The sequence below is a fragment of the Nymphalis io genome, chromosome 25 (assembly GCF_905147045.1).
Source record: "Nymphalis io chromosome 25, ilAglIoxx1.1, whole genome shotgun sequence".
NCBI lineage: Eukaryota > Metazoa > Arthropoda > Insecta > Lepidoptera > Nymphalidae > Nymphalis > Nymphalis io.
Window position 1 is genome coordinate 7360194 of NC_065912.1, and position 15348 is coordinate 7375541.

General features: G+C 34.8%; 2 protein-coding genes across 2 annotated transcripts; one reads left to right on the top strand and one right to left on the bottom strand.

Annotated features, from left to right (window-relative positions):
• Positions 1–363: 363 nt before the first annotated feature.
• Positions 364–9644, top strand: LOC126778136 (negative elongation factor A). Its single transcript, XM_050501544.1, has 11 exons — positions 364–573; positions 1619–1873; positions 4327–4504; positions 4797–4949; positions 5094–5204; positions 5525–5679; positions 5993–6157; positions 6515–6574; positions 7352–7444; positions 7566–7665; positions 8154–9644. The coding sequence occupies exons 1-11, from the start codon at positions 364–366 to the stop codon at positions 8417–8419; spliced, it is 1746 nt and encodes a 581-aa protein (XP_050357501.1). The 3' UTR covers positions 8420–9644.
• A 2520-nt stretch (positions 9645–12164) lies between these two features.
• On the bottom strand, positions 12165–15343 carry LOC126778312 (uncharacterized). Its single transcript, XM_050501815.1, has 4 exons — positions 15246–15343; positions 14239–14382; positions 13361–13514; positions 12165–12789 (listed from the first exon to the last, which is right to left on the bottom strand). Exons 1-4 carry the CDS (start codon positions 15339–15341, stop codon positions 12722–12724), a joined length of 462 nt encoding a protein of 153 aa, XP_050357772.1. The 5' UTR covers positions 15342–15343; the 3' UTR covers positions 12165–12721.
• Positions 15344–15348: the final 5 nt, after the last annotated feature.

Genomic DNA, 15348 nt, shown 5'->3' on the forward strand with positions numbered 1-15348 from the left:
TCATAGACTTTTTTAGTGATGTCTTAGTCCACAATTTATAATATATAAACTTTTAATTAATAACTTAAAATGAAAAGACGTAAGAAGTAATAACTCATGTGTATATAAATAAAAACAATAATAAGCTTTTTAAAAAAACAGTAAATTAATTACTTAATATTGCTGAATCATAAAGTTTAAATATTTTTTTGTTATCTATTTGTTTAATATTAATAAAACCATACAAGATAAATCTAAAAATGTTACACAATAATTATTAAAAAGAAAATATATTTATTTCAATACAAAATATACTGAAATCAATTTGGTCGAAAAGCACGCTTCTTGCTTAGCAAACGGATACGTCACTATCTCAGTTGCAAGATGGCGAACGTTCGGGATAGTGACACATCGTTGTGGCTCCACAATAAACTCGGAATTTCGAACGATTCTTGGACAACCGGTTCAATTTGTACACAATTAAACGCCGAAGTTTTGAAAAATATCAAGGATTGTTTTCCAGATTTGCAAACACAAGTGAAACTTAAATTATTGCTAAGTTTCTTTCATATCCCGCGCAGAAATGTTGAAGAGGTAACTTTTCTCTTATGTTCTATGGTTTTGCGTAACTGTATAATATACGTCATCTCTTTCACATCCGAATGATATGTAACGGGTTAAAAAGAGATATATGCATTCAAATTTATATATTAGTATTTGTTGTCATAAAATAATTGTCAAGATTATTGAAAAATTGTCGTATTACGGTGTTAAAAAAAAAAAACAAAATAAAATTTGATATGTTTGAAAAAATATTTGATCATCACAATTAACAATTGCTAAATATAAATAATTAATTCGCATGTTATTCATCAACAATACATTAACCATGTACGTGTTTTTGTTGTTATAAACAAAACACTGAATAATTTGCTTAAAAAAATATTTTAATATTCCCTCTTTTTCAAAAAGTTTAATACTTAACAGATTTTAAAATACTTTTCATTTTTCGATGATCATATTGCAATAGGTTATGTTATTGCAGATGTTTGTATTATTAAGCCTTTTAAATTCCCGTTTTACTTCTTTATGTATTGTTAAATTTCAATAAAATAAACTTACTAGTCATAAGTATTAAATATTTAACTAATTTTAACTGGAATTAATTAAAAACTTTTTTTTAAAATTTGTATTAAAAAAGAAACTTCCCATTCAATTTACTGTTTGGCTAACAATATGTAAATAAAATAGATTTATCAGTAACAGCCTGTGAATGTCCCACTGCTGAGCTAAGGCCTCCTCTCCTTTATAAAAAGGTTTGCAGCTTATTCCACCACACTGCTCCAATGCGGGTTGGTGGTATACACATATGGCAGAATTTGAGTGAAATTCGACACATGCAGGTTTCCTCACTATGTTTTCCTTCACCGTAGAGCACGAGATGAATTATAATAACAAATTAAGCACATGAAAATTCAGCGGTGCTTGCCCGGGCTTAATTTCACAATCATTGAGATAAAGATTCATGCATTCTGGCCATCTCTGCTTAAATAAAATAGATTTATCAACAGTTTTATAATAACAGTTATAAACATATTTAAAAATAACACTCCTAAAGCTTATATATAACTTGTTTCAGTGGAAAAATGAGCTCGAAGAGATTATTGAGGTTGCTGCAGTGGACTCAGATCTCTGGGTGGCGATGCTGGCAGAAGTCCTCAAAACATTCCCTTCGGCTGGGACCCTTAATACAGAGATAGCAGAGTTTGACGAGACGAGGCCTATCTTCAGTGATATGATCGGAGAGCTGAGAAGGGCCTTAGCTAAACATTCAGACCTTGGACTGTTACCACTTGAGTGCCTTTATTTAAATAAAAATGCCTTAGTTTCTGTGGTTAGTAAATGTCTATATTTAATTCAATTAAATTGAAATAAGATAAAATATTAAGTGATTTTGGGGATGAGTGTTAAATGAATATAATAATTACAAGTGTAAGTTATTAAATAGTCGGCTATTCTATTTCCTTCATTCTGCACGTGTTGTGTGTGCACCGGCTGTTGTTAGGCATATTACAAAAAACAAAATTATAAGGTATAATATTGTTTTGTCTAGTCTATCGAATTTCATAATTTTTTTTGTTTCATATTTTTAGAGATTATTCAAAATGGGAAATATTATATATACATAAAATATAATAATAATATCCTGGGACATTTTTAACACACGGCCATCTGATCCCAAATTAAGCTTGTCAGAGCTTGTACTAAGGAAACCAGACAACTGATATACTACATATACTATTTTTCTTTTACATACTTATATAGACAATTAAGTTGAGATGGCCCAGTGGTAAGAACGCGTGAATCTTAACCGATGAACGTGGGTTCAAACCCGGGCAAGCACCTCTGAATTTTCATGTGCTTAATTTCTGTTTATAATTCATCTCGTGCTTTTCGGTGAAGGAAAACATCGTGAGGAAACCTGCATGTGTCTAATTTCATCGAAATTCTGCCACATGTGTATTCCACCAACCCGCATTGGAGCAGCGTGGTGGAATAAGCTCCAAACTTTCTCCTCAAATAGGGAGAGGAGGCCTTAGCCCAGCAGTGGGACATTTACGGGCTGTTACTTTACTTTACTACTTTTTTATATAGACAATTACACCCAGACTAAGGACAGACAGACATTTTCATGCACACAAATATATGTCCTGGGTGGGAATCGAACCCACAACCTTCGGCGTGAAAGGCAAGCATCCACCAACCACGCCAACTGGCTTAGTTAGTATGAATAATTAGGTACATAATTTAATTTCAAATTATTGATATATTGAATAAAGCCAATTGAATAAAGAATCAAATTAAGTAGGACTTTTAAAGTATTAATAATATAAACAAATATATGTAATAATTTTTATATATTATATTAGGTTAGTTTTGTTTGTTTGTTTTCTACTGATTCATGTAAAAACTGCTCTTCTGATTGATATGGAATATTCATATTATTTTAGTTTTTACTTTTAGTAAGGACATAAGCTATATAGTATGTTAATATGTTGCATATTATTTGTTATTTGAGATATCGATCAATGTGCCGATATAGTTTGAAATAAAATCCAGTCAATCCAGGTGCATTAGCAGCGAACACAGCCTGAACTATAACAGATGTACAGAAACTTTGTATAAAATAAATTTAAAAGTATTTCATAGCTATTTATTACGCAGAGTCGTAATTCCATTGAATTTCTTGCTGATTCTCGTTAGAATCTTTATAGAATCGGAGCGGGTGGTAGCGATTGACGATTCATAAGTACTTGTAAATGTCGATTTGTATAAAAATATGTATTTCGATTTGTTTAAATAACAAATAAATCTAGGTATCGTCACGTTCAACTCGTTTTAAATTTCACATTATTTAAAAAAAAAATGTATATGACCTGTAAATACACTTTTTATTATTGTACTCGCTGAAAAACGCTTGCTCCCCACATGAAGCGTGATGTATATGGTGCTCAGTGGCATCGAGTGTGCTAGAATACCCACTTTGAAACCTCTCCGTCTTTTAGGTGACGTTACGGGATTTCTTGCGCATGCTACCGTGACGCCCCGAGTCCGTAAATGTCTTGCCATAGGGTCCGGGTTAAGATTTACCGCACAAAGCGTAACGGCGTGTGTTGATGCCAATAGTATCGCTCTCAAATTCATTTGAATATATAATTTTAATTTATCACCAAGGCCAATAAAAAGTTATTGGGTTTTTTTTTGTCAAAAAATTCTCAGTAGCAACCCGGAGTCTGGAAGTTAAAAGTGTGTACAGTCCAGTGCCTCGGAAAGCACGTAAAGCCGTTGGTCCTGCGCCTGAACTTTTTCCGGTCGTGTCGGATTGCCGTCCCATCGGATTATGAGAGTTAAGGAATAGAGAGTGCACCTGTGTTTGCGCACACACTTGTGCACTATAATATCCCCTGCGTAGTTGGCTAATCGCTCTTGAGATTGGCTGCAGTGGCCGAAATCGGTCTGGAGGACATTATTTATTATTATCTTACTTTTGTTTACCACTTTATTTCTTTTAAGAATAAGTGTTAAGAACAAGTCTTTTAAGAACAGGTCTTGTTGATTTGTCGTATAATACATTATGACGTGCATGTATATTGTAATTGTATTCAAAATTGATTAAAAATAATATACTAATGACGTCTAACACGATTAAGAGCTATGATATTATTTTTTAATTTTACTATCTTAAGATACTACAATAGTATTTATATATTTGTTTAATTGAAATCTGTTTTTCAAATAAATATTCGTTAGGAATCAGGAGTGAGGTGTTCAATCTTAAAATTCCAGGTGGGACAACAACCCAACCCAGTGAAGCACTTCACGTTGAAACGTAAACCTAAGTCGGTCGCGCTGCGCACGGAGCTGCTCAGCAAGGCGGCCGAGGTGCAAGCCAATCAGAAGAAAGCGCAGGCGCCCACCGTGCCCGTGCGCAGCCGGGGGATGCCCAGGAAGATGACGGACACAAGTGAGCTCACTTCTTCACTGTTTGGATACAATAATATATTACATTAATAAGTAATATGTATGTATACCATGTCGGCCTGCTGTATCTCTCTTTTCTGAATACCTCAGACCCGCATCAGGACCGCTTCAGAAATATAATATAGTCCCCGTATTTTTTTTTGCGTAATTTAACCTTTCTTATGTATCCCTAAACATCTGTATAATTGTTTATACGATATAATAATAATTCAAAGTACTGCCAAGAAAATGTCTGTATGATTCGCTATCGTGACTGACTCGCCGGCCGCCCCCAGCGCCGCTGAAGGGCCTGCCGTCCCGCTGGGCGGCGCGCACGGGCGCCCGCGCCCCCCCCGCCGTGCGCCCCCCGCCGCGCTCCGGCATCAAGCTGCTCGACATCACGGAGCAGCCCGCCACGCACGCGCAGATCAAGAAGCGCAGGAAGCTCGGTGAGTCCGCCCGACACGTACCCGCTCTGTATTCGATTAAACAGATACCGAAACTCCACACTATGAGAAATAAGGAGAGCTATAACATAATGATAGTAAAAAGTATTTTTAAGTTGTAGACACAATATTTCATTATCATTTTAGAAATGGAGGAGGGTTCGAAGAAAGCTCCCCCGGCGGCGCCCGCGTCTCCGCCGCCTGACTACGCTAAGGGACTCAACAACTTCCAGATGCCCAAAGCGGACGACCCACCACGTGAGTCACACGTCACCACTAGATAAACATTGTAACTTGCATCGGTTACAGTACGTGTACACGGTTACACGGACATTATTGAAAATTGCTAAATAGATTAAAATTAATGTGGCATCTGTTAATAATTTCAATCATTTTACTAGTGGCCGAGGTTCACGAAACCCCGTGGATAAGCACCACCTGCTAATCAGTTATTCTACCGCTAAACGGCTTTATTTAATATTGTTGTGTTAAGGTTTGAACGACAGTGTAATTGCAAAATAATAAACCGATACAAATTTCGAAATGCATCGGTACTAATGAAATCATCTCCCCGACAGCCAGCAACGAGCCCGCGAGCGAGGCGGACGGCGCGGAGGGCCCGGAGGGCGCGGAGAGTGCGGACAGCGTGGAGGGCGCGGAGAGCGCGGAGAGTGCGGAGGGAGAGGGGCCGCTCGCGCCCGCGCCGCCCGCCGCGCCGCTGCTCGTGCAGCAGGTGCGCGCGACGCTCATATCATATTGCCTTAGAACATACTTTTGTAGCGAGCAACTCAGTGTTTCATGCTTATTGCATATTTACTTGAATTAATTCTAATTTACTAAACAAACAACGTGTTTCCTACGTGTGCCAGTTGGCCTTATTCATATAAAGACTAATATATATTTGCTAAATATTTCTTAAAAAAATATTTTATGAAATAAGTTTTATTTTAATATTACATTTCGCATTTTCTACGTCGTTAAACGTCACGTGTCGGCGTGTACAATAGACATGTCGCAATCGAAAATTAAAAGCTCGCTGCACACAGGGCTCGGGCGCGAAGCCAATCGTGCTCGGCCAGCAGCCCAAGCTGCTGCTGGCGGGCCAGGCGGGTGGCAAGCCTGTGCTGCTTGCGGCGCAGGGCTTGCTCAACACGTCGGCAGTGCTGCTGCAGCAGGGCGGGAAGGCGGTGCTGCTGCAGAATATCAAGCCGGTTCGTATTACTCAAGCTTCACAAAGTCTTAGTCGCGGATTTTAAAGATTTATCTTATTAGTCCAGTGATGTTTCGACCAGTAAATAATTAAAACGTAAGATGTTTTTGTTGACATAGATAATTCAGTCCAAGTCCAACCAAAGTGAAACCTATTCCCCCGTCATTTGTCATTTGTGTATTTCCGTTAAGAATGGAATGAATTACAAAGTTAAAAATAATTACTGAAAATTACGGTATTTTTAAAAAACACAACTAATACATCGGACACTGTCAATGAATATGACAATTTACAATGAAATGGTCTAATCGTATAAATATTTCTATAATTATAAAATAATACAAATGTATCGTTTCAGATGTCGCAACAAGTTGTACAGCAGACACCACAAAGTATACCACATCAAATAGCACACCCCGTGAGTTGTTCAAGTATTTAATATAAATTAATAATAAACAGTAAAAGTAGTAACAGTAACAGCCTGTGAATGTCCCACTGCTGGGCTAAGGCCTCCTCTCCCTTTTTGAGGATGGTTTGGAGCTTGTTCCACCACGCTGCTCCAATGCGGGTTGGTGAAGTACACATGTGGCAGAATTTCAGTGAAATTCGACACATGCAGGTTTCCTCACGATGTTTTCCTTCAATTAATTGAATTATAATAACAAATTATTATATTTAGTGGTTCTTGTCCAGGTTCGAACCCACGATCATCGGTTAAGATTCACGCGTTCTTACCACTGGGCCATCTCGGCCATTTAATAAAACGGATACATATTCCATTTTTAAAATTGATAAAGAAAAAAATGGTTAATAATATTAAGTTTGCATGGATATTGCAAATAATATATCATTGATATATTGTATTTAATTACTCCAACAATCAGATAAACTGATTTAACGATTTGATGTATTTGTTTAATTATAAAAAGTTATAACGCAACTCCTATTTGAACTTATATACATAATCTTTAGATAGATAGAGTTGCTATGTATTAGCTATTTACTAAGTTATAGATTTTTAATATCTAGAAATGATTGTTAGGTCTCTTTTAATACAAACACTAAGTCCATACTTAAAGCTAATTTTTTTATCGCAATAAGTGCACCCGTAAAAGCATTCCAAAGGAAGCGTCATACACGCCGAGTAGGCCTGCAAATTCTCACAGTGTGTAACTAAGCCGTGTGCCGCCCGCAGGTGTCGACGGCCGCGCCCGCGCCGCCCGCGCCGCCCGCGCCCGCCGCGCCCGCGCCCGCCCCGCTGCTGCCGCGCCGCGGGCTGTCGCTCACGGTCAGCGCGCACACACTCGTACATACACACGCACACACACGCACACTCACACACACGCACACAATACTAGTGGCGAATACAACATATTTAAGCCCAAACTAAAATCGCTTGTTATTTTCAGCGTGAGCAAATGATGGAGGCCCAGGACATGTTCCGGAACGCCAATCGTGTCACGAGACCTGAAAAGGCGCTTATTCTCGGTTTCATGGCTGGCTCCAGAGGTAATGAGTTAAATACATGTTCGTTTGTAAATACGACTACATAAATAATATTGTTAATAAATTGTGAGATTGCTCCTGTTCTCGACTATCTCCACAAGCTCTCATTAAAACCCAAAACAGTTTTGAAATAAGTTACACACGTTGCGCACGCGCGTCAAGCTCGCTCACGTCCGCATTCTAAGTGACAGTTGTGAACACGCGAGAGCTTTCACATTCACTCCATGATTAGCATGATGATCGAAATGAATTGTATCTAGCTAATGCATCGTATATCGATTTAGATTAAATCCGTACGCTAAAAAATACAATCATTTTTAATGTTTCCCGTAAAAATACTCAATAAATTCGGTATAATATCAGAAATATACTTTTGATTCATAAACAGAAATATATAATTCAGTATTAAGCTCCACCACGTGTGGGTATCTCAGTAACTTGACCGGATATATTTTACAGGATTAATAACTTAATGATTTTATTACTTCCAGACAACCCCTGTCCGAATCTCGGCAACATAGTAACGATAAAACTCTCGGAAAACATCGAGAATGTTCTACAGTCAGACGACACGTACCTAACTATGCTCTCCGAGATGCATTTCCAAATGAACTACAACAACGGACAGTGGACGAGACTCAAAAAATACAGACACATAGATGGTATGGTTCCTCAGAAAATCCCTCCCGGCTCTACAGTGATAGCAGCCAACAATCAGCAACCGGTTGTTTCCATTGCCAACCAGAGTGTCAGTTAAGATTTGTCAGGTCCCACTTCGTTTTTCTTGCAATGTGATATAGTAAAGTGTTAACGTTGAATGTATAAAAGGATTTTAATACAATTGAGTAACAAGGTCCTCCATTGTGGCCTTCCGATCGGTTCCGGACATGTTCAGCACAGCGATATTAGTTATCGATGTGTAAATGTTGAAGTAATTTTAATGATTTCGAATGCCAGGTGATTTTTAAAATGAAAACTGGACGTGAATTTAGTTTAATTTTGTAATAAGGTTTCAGATTATTTCGTTTTACGATAATAAAAAAAAAACGTTACGTGTTTTTTTTTTATCTGTATTGTGAATCGATATAATCTGTGCCCGAAATACTTGTATATGTTAGTTTAGTTGTTTTTGTATTTTTTAAATTAGATTAATATGTGAAGTTTTGTTGATCTCAAGGATGACTATTCTTGGCATTATTTCAGTATAGTTTGTGCCAAAATGATTTTCAAAATTATAAACGTATAATTATTATAGTTGCTTAGTTTTGAATAGCTTGAAATATATAAAGGCGTTTTCACATGTGTCGTTCGTACACATTTTACTATGGACTAGATATCCAACGAGACGCATTTGTTAACGCCTTGCTAAATTCATTTTTAATAGCTTAACATTAAATAATGAAACGCTTTAACTTATGCCTAAAGAGCCTTGTAATTAGCGTCATATAAAATAACACGATATTTACAAACTAGGGATATACAAAATGTACGAATGTTTAATACTTAAGTTGAAATTGAAACGAAATGCAATACATTATTTCCGAAAAGAATGTTTATTTTTATATAGTCAATCTTAGGGTTTGTTTGATATTCAAATAATAACAATAATTATCGACAAATTTAAATCTAAGCAACATCTTCTCCATGTTTTTCTTTTAACGCAAACCTCGTGTTTGCTAAACGAATCGGACTTTAATTTTTTTTGTAAAAGGTACGAAAAATAACTTTTTTTAAATTAAAAAAAAGAAATATCTTACCGATTTTGTTCCTATTTCTTTTAGAAATATATTAATAAATAAAAGTAAATTCTTAGTGCATATATTCTTGTGCAGTCCACGATATAATATGATCGATACGAAGGCAGTATACAATATACGAGGCCTAAAATATTTTATTATCTGTATCACGTAACATTCTTTATCGAAAAAAAAAAAAAAAGAAACACAAACAAAAATTGTTCTAACGTTTTATATTCGTTCAAATCTGCCAAAGGTCTGAATGATATACTTACAAAATTTAGTAATTGGATGAAATTAAGTAAACCGAAGTAAAATCGTTTAGAATTTTTATATAGAACTCATAAATATCTTTGATGATATAATATATTAGTGATGTACTCCACAAATCTACTGCACTGGATATATTATAATGGACAAGTGTGCGCAAACATAACTTAACAAAAATCCGATACATATACTCGTGAATATGTCGAGTTTAACAAAAGCTCTAAAATCTTAATTTTCTATAAACTCTGCCCAAGCTGGATTACTAATTGTTTGGTCAATTAATATAACTAACGAAGGAAATGAGAAAGAATCAATCTACGTTCATTCTTATTTAAAAAGTATTTTTCACGGAAACAAATAATTGAACAAAAATATGTGAAATTGATAATTATTAACGTGCCACGTCAAACATTTATATGATTGTACTTGAGAACTTTTTTAAAAGCCAAGCTTCTATGGTAATGCTTGTTCTGTTATCGCCTCGTTCAAAAATAACTTTATACCGAAATAATACATTCTGATTCGTCCGCTCATCAGAAATTTTACATTAAAAAAAGAGACAAAGTATAGTTTTATACTAAACCTGCTTGCCAATCGTTTCATACATTTCTAAGAAACGACGCAACCTTGGATTTAGTACGTCGGTTACTGTTACGTTTATATATAATTTAAATGTAGTAAATTAAATTATTATCAGTAATAAGTGAAATTCAGGCATTACACTCACATTAATGAATTAAAATCCTATACAATTAATATCGTTCTTTATTAAAAAACTTATTTAAAAAAAAAAAAAAAACTAAATACTATTTCAATGCGACTATTTTTTCTATCTATTTGGTTTCAAATTGCCTACAAAACATAAATTGTCTATGAAAAATACCTAAAGTAAAAAAAAAAAAAAACATTCTGAATTCATTTAAACTTATTTCTGTTAATGTCATAAGAGTATAAAAAACATCTAACTTCCTTAAATTTTAGTTTTTTAGTTGCGTCTTGAGTTAATTATCCATTACTGTGGTTCAAGTTGACTTTTAAAAATAAACTTTTTAGCTTAAATTTAACACTAAATTTGATTCAAACACTAATTATACAATAATTTTATCCAATTATAGTATAATAAGATTTTTATGAAACTAACGTCTTATAAAAAAATGTTACTTTTAAGCAATTTGTATGAGAGAATCAAGTATAATTATTATATAAATAATATGTTTGATATTCTGACATGGCGTGTTAACATAATTTATGATTAAACAGAATTTTTAAAGGATCAATAAGCAACAATAGTTTTATACGTTTTGTATTCGAACTGTTGATAGAATAAGCATTGATTAATTTTTATAGTCAAAGTGTAAAATCCATGGTGACCACCTGATTCAGTTACTGTTATTGAATAAAAGTAAACTATGATGGTTATATATGGAAGAGTAGTGGAAATGGCACTAATACATCTATGGAGGGGAGTACAAAGTAGATAATTAACAGACAGAATCCAGATTATGCATTAAGGGCTTACATATACAAGCCGAGATGGCCTAGTGGTTAGAACGCGTGAATCTTAACCGATGATCGTGGGTTCAAACCGGGCAAGCGCCACTAAATTTTCATGCGCTTAATTTGTTTTTATAATTCATCTCATGCATGACGGTGACATCTTGAGGAAACCTGCATGTGTCTAATTTCATTGTAATTCTGCCACATGTGTATTCTACCAACCCGCATTGGAGCAGCGTGGTGGAATAAGCTCCAAACCTTCTCCTCAAAAGGGAGAGGAGGCCTTAGCCCAGCAGTGGGACATTAACAGGCTGTTACTGTATAAACAATGTTCTATTTTATTTCATAATATTAATCTATACAATTTTTTTTTATTATCTATCTAATTGTCTGTGTGTAAATCATCGAAGCACTATAATTCTTTCACGTGAAAGCTATACGCGCTACATTGTTTTGTTATAATAAATTCATGTGGTTGACTGGTGGTAGGGCTTTGTGCAAGCTCGTCTGGGTAGGTACCACCCACTCATCAGATATTCTACCGCAAAACAGCAGTACTTGGTATTGTTGTGTTCCGGTTTGAAGGGTTAGTGAGCCAATGTAATTACAGGCACAGGGGCAGGTGGCATTGGCTATGTAAGCGATGGTTGACATTTTTTACAATGCCAATGTCTATGGGCGTTGTTGACCACTTACCATCAGGTGGCCCATATGCTCGTCCGCCTTCCTATTCTATAAAAAAAAATGTCAATTACAGATAAATTATGGTCACTCGAGTTTTTTGTTTCTTGTTGTTGCCTTGTCAAATGCCATTTCCAATACTCTCTGTTTCCGGGATATTAAAGAGTAGCTATAATGTGATTGGTACCATGAGGATAGTGTTATCTATGATTTGTCATTGAATGTCGTGTTATACTCAATGAATTATACAGCATGTTAAAATAGTCACTGAATACATGGTGTGTTATTATTAATGTTTGTTTTTGTGGGTTGTTATATATATGTTGAGTATAATATAACATTTAAATTGGTCTGTCTTTGTTATACAAAAAAATATACTGAAATTAGTCATAATAAAATGCTGAATTTTACAATTCTCTCAATAAATGGTAGTAATCGGATACTAGAGCATGTTTTGTCCTTTTCTTGTATATATTGTTGTGTAAGCAAGAGCGAGACAAAACATGTATTGGTTAATCTTTTGCTACTTGTTTATTTCATGAGCATATTTTGCGTAATTGTATATAATGTGTAATTCTAATTTTTAATATATTATTAATGGCTTCATATATTGGATGCCTATTTTAAGTTTTTTTTTTTTTTTTAAATAATAAGTCCGATTTGGCGAAGATGTTTTATATTTAGTTCCACGTTAGATTTACGTTTGTTATACGTTTTTCTAGATATTTAATATTCACATGTATATAGTAGATAGTACAAAAATATTAAACGAAAAATGAGTTTGAAAACAACTTGTGATTTTATTTTGGATATACCTTTTTATGTTCATAAGAAAAATACATTTTTTTTATAATAATTACAGTTTAAATGGCCCTTCATGTAGTTTTAAGTTCTTCAAGATGTTTCTTGTATTGGTCCACAAGTGGCAGGCATCGGAATATAACTGTAAATAAAGATGGTAAGTAGTCACCAACGCACATAGACATTGGCATGGTAAGAAATTTTAACCATCGCGAATTCACCACAAACACTTCAACCGAATAAATAATATTCGTTATAGTTATGGTGACTCGAAATTTGAAAATACAGCCCAAATGATAATTATGCCTATTTAAACAGTATGTCAAGTAATATAAGGCGTTGATCAAATCAATCGAGATGAAGTTACGATGCTGCGAGTAGAGTAAAGTGTAATGAATTTATAACTTTTGATATAGTACTCCGTACTACTCGATTGTAATATTGAGACTATACACGTGCTTTCCGAGGCACGGGAGTGTACATCCTTCAAATTTCCAGACTCCGGGCTGCTACTGAGAATTTTCTGACAGAAAAACCCAATAACTTTTTATTGGCCGGACCTGGGAATTGAACCCAGGACCTCCGGGTCTGCGGCCTTATATCAAGCCACTAGACTATAGTATATTTTTATTTAAACAGACAGTTGCGATAACCATTTTCATTCAGTTAAGTTTGAAACTCATAATGATTATAATTTCAAGTGTTATACTTACCAAATAAAAATATGACATCTGGTACAAAAGTCACAAACGTCCAACGTCCTTCGTTCTTGATACGGAAACACAAATCTACGATCACAACCACGAAGCTGACGATTATATACCCGAGTAAGTACCATAAATAGATTTGTAGCAATAACGAACTCTCCTGAAACGTTTACGGAAATAAACTTTTTTTTTATAGAATAGGAATAATGAGCATGTGGGCCACCTGATGGTAAGTGATCACCAACGCCCATAGACATTGGCATTGTAAGAAATGTTAACAATCGCTTACATCAATGCGCCACCAACCTTGGGAACTAAGATGTTATGTCCCTTGTACCTGTGAATACACTGGCTCACTCACCCTTCAAACCGGAAAACAACAATACCAAGTATTGCTGTTTTGCGGTAGGATATCTGATGAGTGGGTGGTACCTACCCAGACGAGCTTGCACAAAGCTCTACCACCAGTAAACATATCATGAAAAAAAGTCGCTGCGTTTGAATGCAATTGTTCGCGTTCAGATTAATTCAAAAACTAACGATTTTTTTTTTAAATATTTTTTATCAAATTATCATGAACGGAGTGATTCACGAGGACAATTTAGGTGTATATTCATTAAGGATTAAGATTTTTCTAAATATAGCTATAAATATTGGAAAAAATCATGCCGACTGGGAACTTTATGGACGTGTGCCGCGTAACCATTAGTTACTTACATGTAATAGGTACAATATTAACGTTATACGTTGGCCCTAGTTCTATCCGGACGACATTGGGATGATCTTGGATTTTATAAATTAAAGTCCCTCGTCCTGTCTGTCTGTATGTACCAATGTTTGCGTTAATCTTAGTAATATTATTAGGTCATATTAAAATAACTTACAAAAACAGAACCTAATAGAAGCAGCATGTTTGCTATCTTAAACAGTGTAGACAAGACATATTTCAACGATTCCAAGTGATCTTTCATCTCGCAGCATACTTCCAAAGTTTTATCACTAAACGCTAAATCGAGGATGCATGATATCTGAAAAAATTAAAAAATTTGTTTGTTGGGAATTAAAAAAATAAAAAAATATAGACACACCTACACATACATACATATGTGGTTCTTTACATTGTTTGGTATTAAAAAGGATAGCCTTAGACATTATTATAATATGATTTTTTTGTCAAGGAATTCAGCGGAGCCACCCGGAGATGGAATGTGGGCATGGTTTGGGTATTGATTTTTTTATTTATTTTTACTTGTAATCAACAGCGTTACAGAAATATTTAAAATAAATAAAATGTAATATAAATAAAATAAAACAACATAAAATAATATAAATTCCAATGTCTTTTTAAATTTACTGTCACATCGGATTATGAGAGAGAGTGTACTTGTGCTTACGAACCCTTATGTACGATTGTGGCCCTATAAATAAGTCCCACGCCGATATTATTTTTCCTTAAAAAGTGCAGCCGTTGCCAAAATCTTGGTTAAGGAAGACATATTTTCTGTGACATCAGACTTTGGAGTCCTCATTAATATGAAGTAATTGATATAAACAATTATGAATAACGTTAAGTTCAAGTAAATAAAATGACTATTTTTCGTAAATGTTAGGTATTTGTTAATTGTTTTCAAACTGAAACAAGAACGCTTTATATTGTGCCAATGCAAAGTATTTTTGAGAAAAAATTACGACAACATAAGTGTACGTTCTTCAGTGATTTGCCAATTAACTGTGAGCGAAAAACTCCATTGACATTTGCCATTTTATTGGAGTATTAAATGAAAAACTTACTAAAACCTTCCGATAACTTTATCAGATTAACAGTGAATATAGCTCTTACAAAACATGGAATAACTTGCAAAGTCTTACACAATATACTTTAAATGCATACCAAACATATGATGGATATAAGAGTTGCAGTGCTTCTTTGAGATAAACATGGGCTCGTATCGTCTTCACATCGCGTCAAGATCTTTAAGGTATCCATAACAACT